This window comes from Sphaerodactylus townsendi, linkage group LG17, assembly GCF_021028975.2.
Source record: "Sphaerodactylus townsendi isolate TG3544 linkage group LG17, MPM_Stown_v2.3, whole genome shotgun sequence".
NCBI classification, from domain to species: Eukaryota; Metazoa; Chordata; class Lepidosauria; order Squamata; family Sphaerodactylidae; genus Sphaerodactylus; species Sphaerodactylus townsendi.
In genome coordinates, this window is record NC_059441.1 from 26,568,263 (window position 1) to 26,583,171 (window position 14,909).

At 47.4% G+C, this 14,909-nt stretch overlaps 1 protein-coding gene across 1 annotated transcript; it reads right to left on the reverse strand.

Annotated features, from left to right (window-relative positions):
- Positions 1-5,150: 5,150 nt before the first annotated feature.
- Positions 5,151-7,817, reverse strand: LOC125424424 (protein SREK1IP1-like). Its single transcript, XM_048481649.1, has 2 exons — positions 7,778-7,817; positions 5,151-5,741 (listed from the first exon to the last, which is right to left on the reverse strand). The coding sequence occupies exons 1-2, from the start codon at positions 7,815-7,817 to the stop codon at positions 5,203-5,205; spliced, it is 579 nt and encodes a 192-aa protein (XP_048337606.1). The 3' UTR covers positions 5,151-5,202.
- Between the last annotated feature and the right edge of the window lie 7,092 nt (positions 7,818-14,909).

A 14,909-nucleotide genomic window follows, 5' to 3' on the forward strand; every position in this document is an offset into this window, starting at 1 on the left:
ATGTGAAATCTTCAGTCATTCCAAAAGCACACACTCGGGCCGCATGTGGTTTTTGCTCGGGAACTGTTCTCTGTGATGCATAAAATTCGGGATCACACCGAAAGCCAGGAGCCCTTAGCATTCTGCAAACATTGACTGCAACAACAGTCAGTGCCTTTTTTTCAAGGGAAATTTTCCATTTTCGCTACAAGGACTGTAAGACATTTGGCAATGGACAGGGAGCACTTTCCACACTGGAATGGACAAACACAAGTTGTCAGTGCCGTTGTGCTTCCATCAGGGTTCCACGGTTCATGACACAATAATCTCGGCATAGATCTGGGCTTGGTTGACCCTTGTCAAGGGGTCAAGGTACACTCATGTTGTCACCGCTAGGTCTACCAAGTTCATGTACACATGCACCCATGAATGAAAAGCAGTTGTGATTCATTTCCTCTAGGTCAGAGGTGGCCAATCTATGGCACTCCAGTTGTTCATGGACTACAATTCCCATCTGTCCCTGCCAGCATGGCCAATTGGTTCTAGAAATGATTCTAGAGGGCCAATTGGCCATGCTGGCAAGGGCTGATGGGAATCGTAGTCCATGAACATCTGGAGTACCATAGGTTGGCCACCCCTGCTCTAGGTACTTCTTGCTGCATGAAATGGAGAACTGCCCAAATGTTGGCACAATCTTGCAAGGGCCTCAGAGGGGACATTCCAATCCTGGTAGAAGCAGATTGGTGAAGTGTTTCTGGTTGGCAGCCAGTCATCTTCCAGGATGTGGGCCTCATTTGGGGTTGGACTTGATGGCCCTTGGGGTCTCTTCTAACTCTATGATTCTATGATACTATGATACTATGATTCTAGAGGGCCCACTGTATCAACCCTTGACCCCAACCTTCTGAACGGGTTGTCAAGTAGGTATCAGCATGGTTAGTATCCAGGTGGGATTCTTAATGGGGAATCCCATGTACCCATGAGTCCTATAATGGAAGAAACATGGGATATGGAGATGGTCAACAATATGGGACTCATAGAACTGTAGATTTTCTCCTGGAGTTGTAGGCTCTCATCACAAGGAATGCATCCATGTTGCAAATATATCTCAATTTTGCATTATATCTTCCAGAAACAAATAATGAATTGTGATGAAGAAAAGACTGAGACCCCATGGGATATTCTGGAGACTCATTTCCCGGCAGCCTAAAACAAAACATTGGCCCTGGAACTGAAGAAACATTATTTTCTGCCCCTTTCCCATTCCCTCAGTAATCTTCTGGGACCTCCAGTGTGTTGGTGATAAGGGTTCTGAGGCCTTGAGGCTCTCATGGGCAAAAGACCAGAATGGTGTGGTGGTTTAAGAGCAGTGGACTCTAATCTGGAGAACCAGGTTCAATTACCCAATTCTGCACTTGAGCGGTGGACTCTTATCTGGTGAACTGGATTTGTTTTGACTATGAGACCTAAGAATAGCCTTGCTGCATCAGACAGATGATCCATCGAGTGCATCAGCTTACAGTTTCATATAGTGGCCAAAACCAGTTGCCCTGGAGGTAGGCTTGTCAGCCTCCAGATAGGGGCTGGAGAACTCCTGGAATTAGAGCTAATCTCCAAATTGCAGAGATCAGTTTCCCTGGACCAAGTGACTGCTTTAGAAGGTGAACTCGATGGTGTTGTCCTCCACTCAGGTCATTTCCCTCCTCACTCTCTACCCTCCCCAGGTTCCACCTCCAAATGCTCCAGTCCAGAGGTGGCAACTTTACCTGGATGACCAAACGACATGACATAGAAGCCATGCTCATCTGAGGTTATCTCCCAGCATGGTTATCCAGAGGTTTGCTACTGTCAGACTCTCGAACGTGGAAATAACAGAGACCGTAGGAAAGTCCTAAAGCAGTGTATTTCTTGCAACGCGTAGAGTAACAATAGAAAGCAGGATCTGAGGTAGAGAGCTCAGATCCAGGACCTATATTCTTAAAAAAAAACCCGTTTCGCCCCACACCAAATATCCACTACAGTTTCTACAACATTTGCACTACAGAGCTTCAAAGAACCTGGGAACCGTTCACACCTTCTTGTAGATGAGCTGGCACCAGGAGGTTACCAGGAAGGGAAGAGGGAAACAGGAAAGCATTTACAGGAAAACATTTGCAATTCCCACACAGCAAGACATCTAGGTACTGACAGGCATGGTCCTGACAGCTACCTCTGAATATGGTGGGATAAAATATTTACCAATGAGAGAAGAACAGGAGACAGTCCTGGTCTCACCTTCTTGCCAGCACAGTGTAGTGGTTGAGAGTGTTAGACTCTAATCTGGGAAACCAGGTTTGATTCACATGAGCAGCAGACTCTTATCTGGTGAACTGGATTTGTTCCCTCGCTCCGCCACATGAAGCCTGCTGGGTGGCCTTGGGCTAATCACAGTTCTTCAGAACAAGCTCAGCCCCACCTACCTCTCAAGGTATCTGTTGTGGCCCACGTGGAGTTTGGGACTGGGGTGCAGTTTGAAGGGGGGCATAGCCTTGCAGTGCACCCCTAGGAAGTGGTGACTGGGGCTCCAGCCCCTGTAGTTATGCCACCGGTTATGGGGAGGGAAAGGAAGGAGTTTGAAAGTTACTTTGAGACTCCTTACAGGAGAGAAAGGTGGGCTATAAATCAAACTCTTCTTCTTCTTGGCTGAGTAGGGGGCTTTTTTTGTCCTGTAACCTCCACTATGTGGGAGCTGCAGGGGGAAAGGGAGGGTAAGAAAGGCTCATCTCCCAAAGGATCCAACCCATTAGCAACCTATTTCCTTGCGGCCGACAAGGACAGCTTTCTTTCATCTGTAAATGTTGCTTTTGTGCCTCAATGGTTGTTTCTGCCTTGCTGGACAAATCTCCCTCCCCGTTGGAGATATTGCCTTACTCCAGGTCTACAATAGGAGGGAAGGGGGGGGGGGACCTGAAACACCATCATTATGCAAATTAACACCAAGAAAAGGGAAGATGGGAACATTTCTATTTCTGTTTCTGGTTGGCATTCAAGGGGTCCTTTGTTTGGCAAGCGTTACTAAGCGCACCCCGTCTCAGGTTCAGAAGTTTGCGGGGGCTTCGAAGGGAACTGCTGGAGAAAGGTTGAGATCAGGAAGCCTCCGCCATTTTATCGGCAACCCAATCAGACGGGCCACCCCAAGGTCGTGGAACTGGGAATTCATTAATCCAGGTGGAGCAATCTCAAAAGAGGCCTCCTGTTATGCAACAAAGATCCCTCCGAGAAGCCCTTTCAAAGGCCATTAAAAGTCGCCTTTGTTCGTGGGCCCCCGATTGAATGCTCCTCAGTTACCTCCTTTTACACGCAGGCGTATTATATAACACGTTTGAGACAATGTTTAAGTAACATTAGTATTATGTTCTATGGCCCCACAAATAAAAGGATGTTTAAAGTAGAGGCTGACATTCCATCCTCAAATTTTGCTACCTTTCTGTTACATCACACCTCAAACATAACAGCCGCCTAAGCCCCTGGCCTCACGAGCATGGAGATCCAAGGAGATTATTTTCAGTAAGTACCTTTACATTCCCTCACCCTTCTCATAGTTATTAGCTCATATAACCTTTTGTTCCTGTTCCTCGGCCCTGTGTGAGCAGTGCCAGACATCATTTGAGACGGAGACGCACAATGTTTGCTGCGAGTATATATGATTCCCCCACTTCCAGAACAGAACTGAACGCTTGCTGTTGCAGATAAGTGTCCCAAGCTCCGAGCCCGCTTGCAATTGTTATCGTTAGATGCGAGGAACAGGCAGTTTTATTTCATGAGCCGTTGCGGTGAAGTATGCAACGTGTCGCAATGAGCCCGGCCTTCGTTTCCGCGTGCTTTCGAATGGACTATACGATGCGCAGTTAAGCTAATGTTTACAAAATGGATCGCAGCAATTCAGATCTGCACTGAATTGTGTGGTACTTTGGGCTGTAAAATGAGATGGGTTGTGTGCGGTTCAGTCCCTTGCTGATGTGACGCAGGGCAATTTGGGTTCGCATCGGCGTCAATGCATTTGAATGGAGAAGGCGCGCCCTGCTAAATAGCATAAAGGTGATGCATCATAATCTGCCTCGTGAAAATAGCGTATACATTATCTACTACCAATCAGCATCTCTGTGATGCATTATTCTAGTCAAAGCTCTGCTCATGACCTGTTTGTGTAAGGGTCTGTTACTCCAGTCAGCAAACAAGACTCAGGAACATTTCAAGAGCTTTACTGGAACTGTGTCAGCCCAAAAGTCAGGAAGCCAAAGCTATTGCTTTGCTCCCTGAACCCCAGTATATACCTGTAAGTTGCAACATTGCTCAACCCATAATCCCCCCTTCCCTCGCATTCCCAAAACATCAGCATGAGAAAGATGGTGAAAACAGAGACATTGTTGTGAGACAGGCGCCCCTCCCCCTTTGGGAAATTGCAGATAAGAGGGAACCTTTAAGCACTATTCACTAGTTACATTGCAGGCTAGAGAAAACCTTCCCACCCTCGGGCGAGGATAGTGGCTGGGCCCAGCTGTGACCTTGGTGTGGACGTGCGAGGTGCCAGGCAGAGTGTGGAGCAGGCCTGATATTTCGATCCCGACGGAACTCAGCTTCAAGCAGCCAGCTCAAGTGTGACCTACAGCCCAATCCAGAGGGGGGCAAATCCTTGTGGTCTCTGCCAACTCTATGATCCTATGATTCCTGCAAAACATGGAATCGGGGGAGGAAATAAGAGGGAGGAGATAAGGGGAACCATATCGTACATTCATATAAGGATATATGAAGAGCATTTTGTGGTTGTTGTGAACCCCTGGGACAAAATATACATGGAACATGTGAATGAGAGACAGTGTTGTGTAATGGTTAAGAGGGGCAGACGGTAATCTGGCGAACTGGATTTGTTTCCACAGGACGTCTGCCAGGTGACCCTCATCCAGTCACAGTTCTCTCAGAACTGTGCAGACTGCTTTGGGCCTCCATTTGGGAGCAAAGTGAGATATAAAGGAAGTAAATAAATAAACGGGAGAAATTCCCACAGCAGAAGACAGTAAAAGTCAAAGACCGAGAGGTGAGGGATGTCGACTCTGTCACTCGTTATTAACTCCCCAAGGGCATTTCTTTGCTTGGACATTTGTGAAGATATCTGGCCAATCCTTTCACTTCAAATGGCTCCACCCATAATCACAACAAAACTAAAAATCAGCCTGGCTTTGATTCTTAGTCACTGCTAGAAGAGTCTGAACTATCCGAAGAGGAGTCTCTTTTCTTTTTTCTTTTTTTCTTCTCCTTTTTGTGATGCTTTCTTTTCTTGGATTTACTCTTTTTCTCCTTCTTTTCCTTCTTGTGGCATTTCTGTTTTTTTGACTTGGTCTCATCTTCTTCTGTGGTACTTGATGAATAAGATCTCTTTCTTCCTTTCTTCTGTTTCAATTTCTCTTTGCTTTTCTTCTTAGGCCTTTTCTTTTCTTCTTCCTCGGCAATAGTTTTTTTCTCTGGTATAGCCTGCAGCTTACTCAGCTCCTCCTCTTCGCTGTCTTCACTGCTTGTACTGCTGACATCTAAAACAATATCTCTTTTTGGGTCCACCCGGAGAAAGTTTCGACATTCAAACGTAAGGTGGCCCGGATAGCCACATTTCTTGCACCCCGCCCTAATGTTGTCTTTATTTCCTCCTGGAAGGCTACGTGAGCTTCTTGGGTAAGCACATGGTCCAAAAATGGCTGCTCTCTCCAGAGCCCAGGCAAGAGGTCTGATCCCTTCAGTCAATCCTTTCACTTATTTCTCCCCGCTTTCTTCCCCGGGCAACACACCAGCCGATGTGCAGATTCCAGCCGATGTTTTCCAGCCAATGTGCAGATTCAAAGATGTGTCATTCGTGTTCCTCCCTGAAGAGGACTTCAACCAACACAAAGGATTTATCAATTGCAATGGGCTCAGCTTGTCTTCCTGGGAATCAGAAAAAAAATGGAGACAAAGATATTGACTAGAAGCCAGCCAGTCACAAAAGCCTCAACATGTACATGTGACTGTGTGTCTTTGTGCATGCACAGTTTACATGTGAAGTGACGAAGCCACGCGAACATCTTATAGGATGTTTATGAAAGCCTATGAGGTGGCGACGAAGGAGGCGAAGAGGGTTTTCTTCTCCTCCTCTCTCGCGTCCGCTAGCTCCCACCCAGCACAATTATTTCGTATAATTCGGTCTTTGACCTCCCTTTCGGAGAGGTCTTCAAATTTACAATTGAGCATCAGCTGTGAGGCTTTTATGAGCTTTTTGCGGATAAGGTCGCGTCGCTCCGCCAGGATCTTCCCCCCACGTTGGATACAATTAGTGAACTGGAGGCTCTCTTGCCGTCTTCAGGCCCTTGTTTGGCCCAGTTTTCCTTGCTCTCCGAAGCCGCTGTTGACAGGACCTTAGCTGCTGTTAGACCTACTTACTTGTCCCTTCTGGATCCGTGCGTCCATCCTGGCTATTTGTAAAAAACCTGCAGGGTGGAGCTATGACCTCCATCTGTTGAAAGTATCATCAATGGCTCCCTCGAGCAAGGAGTCTTCCCGGATGGAGTTGGAAGGGAGGCAGTGGTCCGCCCCACTCTTAAAAAAAAAGACCTCACCCGTTAGATCCGAGGGATCTGCCCAATTACCGCTCCGTTTCGAATCTTTACGTTTTCTGGGGAAGGTAATTGAGGAGAGTGGTGTTGGAGCAGCTTCAAGGTTTTCTGGATGACACATACGACCTTCCGACCCCTTCCAGTCCGGCTTCCGTGCTGGGCATGGAATGGCGGAGACTGTATTCTCGTTAAGCTGTCACAGATATGCTCCGGTTATTCAGCTTCGACCGAGGCGGATCGGCGCTGCTGGTGTTGTTAAGATCTCACCGCATGAAGCGTTTGATGTGTAATTCGACCACGACCTTTTGACCCACCGCCCTGGCCGCCTCGGGGAGTGCGAGGCACTGTCGCTTCAATGGATTGTCTCCGTTTCTCCGGGGTCGAAGTCCAGCAAGTGAGGAGTCGCGAGGAACAGGCCTCCCGGAAGTGCCAGCTGATTGCGGTGTACCCCAGTGGGGGCTTTATTATCCCCGCTGCTTTTTTAATATCTACATGCGACCCCTTGCTTTCGACTGAGTACGGGAGCTTTGGGCTGACCCTGTCATCAGTATGCTGATGACACGCAGCTTCTATTCTGTTGATGGAGGGGGGAGCAGTAGCCGCCCCTGCGGCTCTCCAGCACTGTTTGGAGGCGGTTTGCTGGGTTGGCCTGCGGCAGAGCAGGTTAAAAACTGAACCCATCGAAGACGGAGATCCTCTGAAAGCTTGGCCGCGAGGGGGGGGGGACAGGATCTTCCAGCCACCCGGTGTGGGAAGGGGTCACATTGGCGCCAACCCTCCGTGGCGCAGCCTGGGGGGTCCACCTGGATTTTGTCTCTTTCAATGGAGACCCAGGTGGCCCATACAACCCGGACTGCCAACTTCTTCCATCTCCGTCAGGCCCGAGGAGGCTGGCTCCTTTCCTCTCCCAAAGCGGGACCTAGCCACTGTGATCCAATACAGCGGTCACCTCCAGATTAGACTATTGCTTAACTTCAGCTCTACGCGGGTCTTCCCGCTATGCGTTTGATCCGGAGACTAAAACTGGTCCAGCTTACGCAGCGAGTGCGTCTACTTGCAGACAGCGCCGTCTATGATCAAGCATCCAGCCTGTATTGCGCCAACTGCACTGGCTCCCGGTGGGAGTTCCGGATCATCTCTGCTAAAGGTGCTGGTTATTTGACCTTTAAAGGCCCTTTTACCGCTGACCTGGGGCCTTCGATGATCTTCGAGACCGCGCATCACCCGTGATGTCCCTGCGCGGCCTCTCTCCGGCTCAACGGAGGCTAATTTATTAGTGGGTCCCCGGCCCCTCAATGATGCGCGTGCTGGCTGGCCTCCACAGCGGGCCAGGGCTGCGGCTCTGGCCCCGGCCTGGTGGAACACCCTTTCCTCCGGCTGTCCGGGCCCTCTTGGCGGGACCTCAATGAGTTCCGCCAGGGGCCTGTAAACAGCGAGGATTGTTCCGCCGGGCCTTTGGAGGGACCGGCCGCTGAAATGGTGCCCCCGGATGCCCCAGTCGGCCTGTTATTTAGGCTATCATCTATGTGGCTCGCCTCCCTCCCCTCCCCTCTTTTCTTCTGGGAAAATTTTAATGACATATGGGGCCGGTCGGACGCCTCTTCTTCTTCTTATTATTATTACTATTAGTGTTTGTTACCACTGTTTTAAAGATTTTAGTGACTTGTTTTACCATGTTTTATGCTGTACACCGCCCAGAGCCCCTGGAGGATGGGGCGGTATAAAAGTTTAAAAAATAAAATAAATAAATAAATAAATATTAAAAATTGCAGCTCCTTATTTTCCTTCTTTTTTTCTTCCAAGAAAGGATCCGGCCTCACAACTCCCCACCCCCCACCCTGCCCAGCTGCCAACCCAACAGGGCTTCACATGATCGCCTCGATCAATCGATCATGTTTGCATTCTTATAATTAGATTAACAGCTGCGGTAAGCCTAGGCAGGGGGATGTTTCTGTTTATCGGAAGGGACTGTTTCCTTGAAACGTGGGCAGTCGTGGTTTTAGCGTCGGCCCGTGTCCACGTGAAATCCGCCACGACGGCCCGGCAACACTTTAGGCATGACAAGGGGGGAAAAAAGAGAAAAAGAATCCGTAATGGGTATATGATTCTCAAATCGAGTCGAACTGATAAAAATCAGGGCCTCTGTCAACTGTTCAAATGGAGAGCTCCCAGCACAGGCCTTGAACTGTCAAGGAGCAGTTTGTGTTAGCCAGCTGCTCCCCCTGCTGTCCAATGAACTGCAGAAAGTTGGAGTTGATGCTTTATGTACCGGGGGGGGGGGTGTTAATTCTTTTATGCCCTGTTTTGTGCTCAATTTGTTCATAATCTCCAACACACTGCGCTCCCAGACCTATTCGCATCGGAATGGAATCAATTACTCAAATCAAAATTTTACTCTCTAGTTTTACTATTTGAAGATCTTTGAATGTTGTCACGCAGAGAGATATTCCAAACCTTTAAAAGCAAACTTTTAGAGCAGGAATACCCTATCTTATTGGGGCAAGCAAATAAATCATGCTCACCCCTTTCTGTCGGACTAGTACCTAAACAGGGACATATAGCTCAATATCTCAAATTATTAACTGAACCCCAACAGAGATGGATTATCACAAGGGCCAGATGCAATACTTTCCCTTCTGCCATTATGAAGGGCCGCTACTTATCTATCCCTCTCCAGGATTGGGTTTGTCCACTCTGTAAAAACCAAGTGGAGACTCTTGCTCACATTATACTCAACTGTCCGAGATATGTGGGCATTAGGAATTTCTCTCCTTGGCTGGCCCTGGAGAAATCTGAAAGAGACTCTGACAATTCTGTTGTGGGGTTCCTGTTAAACAGATGTGAAGCTCTTGGGAAAAGTAGCAAAATTTCTTTTACAAGTGACTGAACTTTCTAAGAAATGTCTAATGCTAGATACAGTTTCCCTGTCTGTGTTTTGATCATATTATTGCTTTGTACATTACAAACATTTGGTAACGTTCTAGAGCTTTTTTTATATGCCTAATAAAGGTTGTTGTTTGAAAAAGAAGAAGAAGAAGAAGAAGAAGAAGAAGAAGAAGAAGAAGAAGAAGAAGAAGAAGAAGAAGAAGAAGAAAGAAGGAAGAAGAAGAAGAAGAAGAAGAAGAAGAAGAAGAAGAAGAAGAAGAAGAAGAAGAAGAGGAGGAGGAGGAGGAGGAGGAGGAGGAGGAGGAGGAGGAGGAGGAGGAGGAGGAGTTTGGATTTATATCCCCCCTTTCTCTCCTGTAGGAGACTCAAAGGGGCTTACAATCTCCTTGCCCTTCCCCCCTCACAATAAACACCCTGTGAGGTAGGTGGGGCTGAGAGAGCTCAGAAGAACTGTGACTAGCCCAAGGTCACCCAGCTGGCGTGTGTGGGAGTGCACAGGCTAATCTGAATTCCCCAGATAAGCCTCCACAGCTCAGGCGGCAGAGCTGGGAATCAAACCCGGTTCCTCCAGATTAGATACACGAGCTCTTAACCTCCTACGCCACTGCTGTTGTTGTTCATTTCCAACATTGAAGAGTGGCAATATTCTCGTGGATTTCTGGCACACCCCATGCAGTGTCTTAACTGACAGGATTTGCTCTGGAAGAAATATCGGAGTCCATGCGCATGCAAGAGCAAGTGTGTGCTCTGCAGAAGAGATTCACCTCCTCTCCCCGGACAAAAAGCCCTGTTCATCTGGTTGCTAACCTCCAGGTGGTAGCTGGAGATCTCCTGGGATTACAATAAATTTCTGAGCAACAGAGATTAGCTCACCTGGAGAAAATGGTTATTTTGGAAGAGGAATTGTGGGGCATTATACTGTAATGAAGGCCTTCCCCAAACGCCACCTCCCTCAAGATCCACCCGTACAATCTCCAGGTCATTCCCAACCTAGAACTGCCAACCTTACCTTTTCCCGAATCATAACAAATGCATGTTCAGTCCAGCCTTGTTCACAAGCGAAAGCCAACATTCATGCAATCCACATACTGTCTGCATGGGATTTTTAAAATATACTCACATTGATGAATGTTTATCTAGGTCAGTGGTGGCGAACCTATGGCACGCGTGCCAGAGGTGGCACTCAGAGCCATCTCTGTGGGCACACACGCACAAAGTTCGTCAAGTGGGGGGTGAAAATTGCCCCCCCCCCCCACATCTAGGCTGGCCTGGGCCGCTGGGCACAACGTGTAGGTAACCCTGTTAAGTGCTGTTAAACCTCACTGATTTTCATGGGAAGAACTAAAGCATGATCCTTTACCTCGGAGTAAGCTTGGTTGCTGGCAGTGGGGCTTGCTTCTGAGTAAACCCTCCTAGGGTCATGATTCACCATTCGAAGCATTACATGGTTGCTTCAAAGCAAAGCCACCGACTACCACCAAGCTTACTCCCGAGTAATGCCAACTCGGAGCCAACCGTTTTTTCTAAACTTAAACCTCAGTATTCAGGTTAAATTGCCGTGTTGGCACTTTGCGACAAATAAGTGGGTTTTGGGTTGCAGTTTGGGCACTCGGTCTCAAAAAGGTTCGCCATCACTGATCTAGGTAATGGTCCCCATTTTCATATGTCAAGTGATTGTACACTGACACTTTCTTACAAACAGATGTGGATTTTAAATATGAATGTTACACAGATGCATCTTCACTGTCAGAGGAGCAGCAGTTAGTTTCTGCAGATTCAAGGAAGGGCAGTAGCGTAACACCAAGGGGGCAGGGTGTGATGCACTGGGCGCGTGCCTGTGCAGGGGCATGGCAGGGGCATTCCAGGGCATTCCAAGGGTGGGCGGGGGTGCAGGACGCAAGCATGCCCTGTGCACAGCTCTCCCTCGCTCAGCCCCCGAGGAAGGGCTCTGTCTTAAGGAGGCAATTCTATTTCTTATGTTTACAGGCTCACACCATTTTGAATATATCACCACAAACTTCTCCCACAGAGAAAATAAAAGCAGTTGTTTAATCAGGAAACAGGAACTGTCTCTGGGAATATCTTTGAGGGCTTTCACAGCTGGAATCAACTGAGTGTGGTGGAATTTCCTGACTGTGGCTGCGGTCTGGTCGTGTTTGCTCTTATAGTTTTGCCCACAGCAGGAGGAGCAGCAGTGGCGTAGTGGTTAAGATCAGGTGTACTCTAATCTGGAGGAACCAGGTTTGATTCCCCGCTCTGCCACTTGAGCTGTGGAGGCTTATCAGGGGAATTTAGATTAGCCTGTGCACTCCAACACATGCCAACTGGGTGACCTTAAGAACATAAGAACATAAGAACAAGCCAGCTGGATCAGACCAGAGTCCATCTAGTCCAGCTCTCTGCTACTCGCAGTGGCCCACCAGGTGCCTTTGGGAGCTCACATGCAGGATGTGAAAGCAATGGCCTTCTGCGGCTGTTGCTCCCGATCACCTGGTCTGCTAAGGCATTTGCAATCTCAGATCAGAGAGGATCAAGATTGGTAGCCATAAATCGACTTCTCCTCCATAAATCTGTCCAAGCCCCTTTTAAAGCTAGTCACAATTGGGCTAGTCACAATTTTTTGGAGCTCTCTGTGCCCCACCTACCTCACAGGGTGTTTGTTGTGAAGAGGGAAGGGAAAGGAGTTTGTAAGCCCCTTCGAGTCTCCTACAGGAGAGAAAGGAGGGATATAAAATCCAACTCTTCTTCTTCTTCTTCTTCTTCTTCTTCTTCTTCTTCTTCTTCTTCTTCTTCTTCTTCTTCTTCTTCTTCTTCTTCTTCTTCTTCTTCTTCTTCTTCTTCTTCTTCTTCTTCTTCTTCTTCTTCTTCTTCTTCTTCTTCACATCTATGGCTGGCACCTTGTACAAGTGAAACACTAGGAGCAAAAACTACCAGACCACAGCCACACAGCCCAGAAAACCCACAATGCCCAGTTTGGTAGGTTGGGAGATTTTCTTAAGACAATCCTAAAAAAAGTCAACCCAAGTTTAGGGTTGCCAGCTCTGGCTTGGGAGATTCCTTTGACATTTGGGGTTTAGGAGTGGGCAGGGACGTCAACAGGGTAAAATGGTGGCAGGCAGTTGAGATGAGTAGCACTGGTGGTACTGAAAATATTTAGGAATAATGAGAGATCCAGTGTGGTGCAGTGGTTAGAGTTTGGATTAGATTCCAGAATCCTGGGTTCGAAACTCCGTTCTGCCATGGAAGCTTGCCGACTGATCCTGGAGCCATCATGTATTTTCAAGCAAGGATACTTCAACAAGCACCAGATATTTTTAAAGGATAAAATGAAGGAGAGGAAGATATAAGCAGCTTTGGTCCCTTCATTTGGGGTCGAATCCTCACTACCGTCTTAGCCAGGTTTCAGAACACAAACTAACCAGGTTTGAGGGACGACCTCCCTGGTCGAATCCCCACTACCGTCTTAGCCAGGTTTCAGAACACAAACTAACCAGGTTTGAGGGATGACCTCCCCAGTCGAATCCCCACTACCGTCTTAGCCAGGTTTCAGAAAACAAACTAACCAGGTTTGAGGGACGACCTCCCCGGTTGAATCCCCACTACCGTCTTAGCCAGGTTTCAGAACACAAATGACTGTTAGTTTGTGTTCTGAAACCTGGCTAAGACGGTAGTGGGGATTCGACCTGGGTCCCCATTGGGAGCTGACTTTTTCTGGCATGAGGGTACTACTGTGCCTTTAATTTAGCCAAGACACTCAGAGATTCAACAGGTGAAGCCCCCCTCAGTTTTGTGTCTTCATTCTCAGGACTGCGAACTGCTTCTGATTTGCCATCCTACTTTTCACCCACCGGAGCAAAAGGGACTTTCTTTTATTTATTTGCTTTATACCTAACCCACCTTTCTCCCCAACAGAGACTCAAAATGTATTTCATCATTCGCTTCACCTCCAGTGTTACATACACAACAACATGGTGAAGTCGATTAGGCCGTAAGTATGGGGCTGACCCAAGGTCACCCAGTGAGTTTCCATGGCAGAACGAGGATTCGAAACTGGGTCCACCAAATCCTAGTCCAGGGGTCTGCAACCTGCGGCTCTCCAGATGTTCATGGACTACAAATCCCATCAGCCCCTGCCAGCATGGCCATGATGGGATTTGTAGTCCATGAACATCTGGAGAGCCGCAGGTTGCGGACCCCTGTGATCTAGTCCGACACTCTAACTGCTATGATACACTGGCTCTCTTGCACTCAGTAGGACAAAAAAAATGACTTTTCAGCATGATAGCTTTTCTTCGTCTTCAGTGAAATGCTCTTGGAAGGAAGTGGTTCATCTAATTTCTGATTCTGTCATAAAAGAAACATGATACTGAATGTCTGCTTTTGGTAGCTCTCACGTGTTAACTGAGGCGTAAAGCTTCAAATTGATGCATATCAAATAGGAATATCAGTGTCAGCTGAGAAATGTCCATATTGCTGTTGTTTGTTGTTGTTGATGATGATGATGACAATAATAATAATTAATTACGCAAGGAAGCCGACGAAACTGTAGATCATGTCCTCAGCAGCTGCAAAAAGATCGCCCAGACTGAGTACAAACAGAGACACAACTCAGTGGCCAAGACGATCCATTGGAATTTATGCAAGAATTACGACATTAGGACAGCTAAAAACTGGTGGGAACATTGTCCAGAGAAAGTCACAAAAAATGAGAAGGTCAAGATCCTCTGGGACTTTCAGACCCAAGCAGACAAAGTGTTGAAACATAATACACCAGATATCACTATGACTGAGGACAAGAAAGTGACCATCATCGACACAGCAGTACCCGGTGACAGCAGGGTCACTTGAAAAAGAACACGAGAAGGTCACTAAATGCCACGATTTTAAAATCGGCATTCAGCGACTATGGCACAAGGCCGCTGAGGTCGTCCCAGTGGTAATCGGCACTCTGGGCACCATTCCGAAAACGCTAGGGTGGCACTTGAAATACCCTTAATTTGACAAAATCAACACTTATCAGATTCAAAAGACGGCCCTGCTGGGATCTGCATGAATATCACATCAATACATTTCAATAGATTAGGCCTCTGGGAGAGGCTTGAATTATTGTTGTTATTGTTGTTGCCAGTTGCCAGATCTTTAACTGGTTGTTGGCCTTTCATTATAAGGCCAACAACCAGTTAAAGATCTGGCAGCTGGCAACAACAATAACAACAATAATTAAATGTTGGCTAGCATTTTGCATCCCCATGTGAGACGAGGGCCCTTTCCACACAAACCTTTTAAAATATTTTGAGGCAGGAAATAAAATGTTTCCTCCATGGAGTTCTGCATTTTTTTTTCACCGTTTGATTCTGAAAACTTTTTAGGTCCAGCTTCAAAACATTTTCAGTGACTCCCCTTTAAAAATGTTTCTTTAGGCCAAAA

Excerpts from the sequence above, each read along its gene's own strand:
- LOC125424424 (XM_048481649.1), bottom strand. The coding sequence starts at position 7,817 with ATGCGCGGTCTCGAAGATCATCGAAGGCCCCAGGTCAGCG. Across the intron at positions 5,742-7,777 it reads TCGAAGGCCCCAGGTCAGCG|GGATCAGACCTCTTGCCTGG; the intron begins GTAAAAGGGCCT and ends GATTGACTGAAG.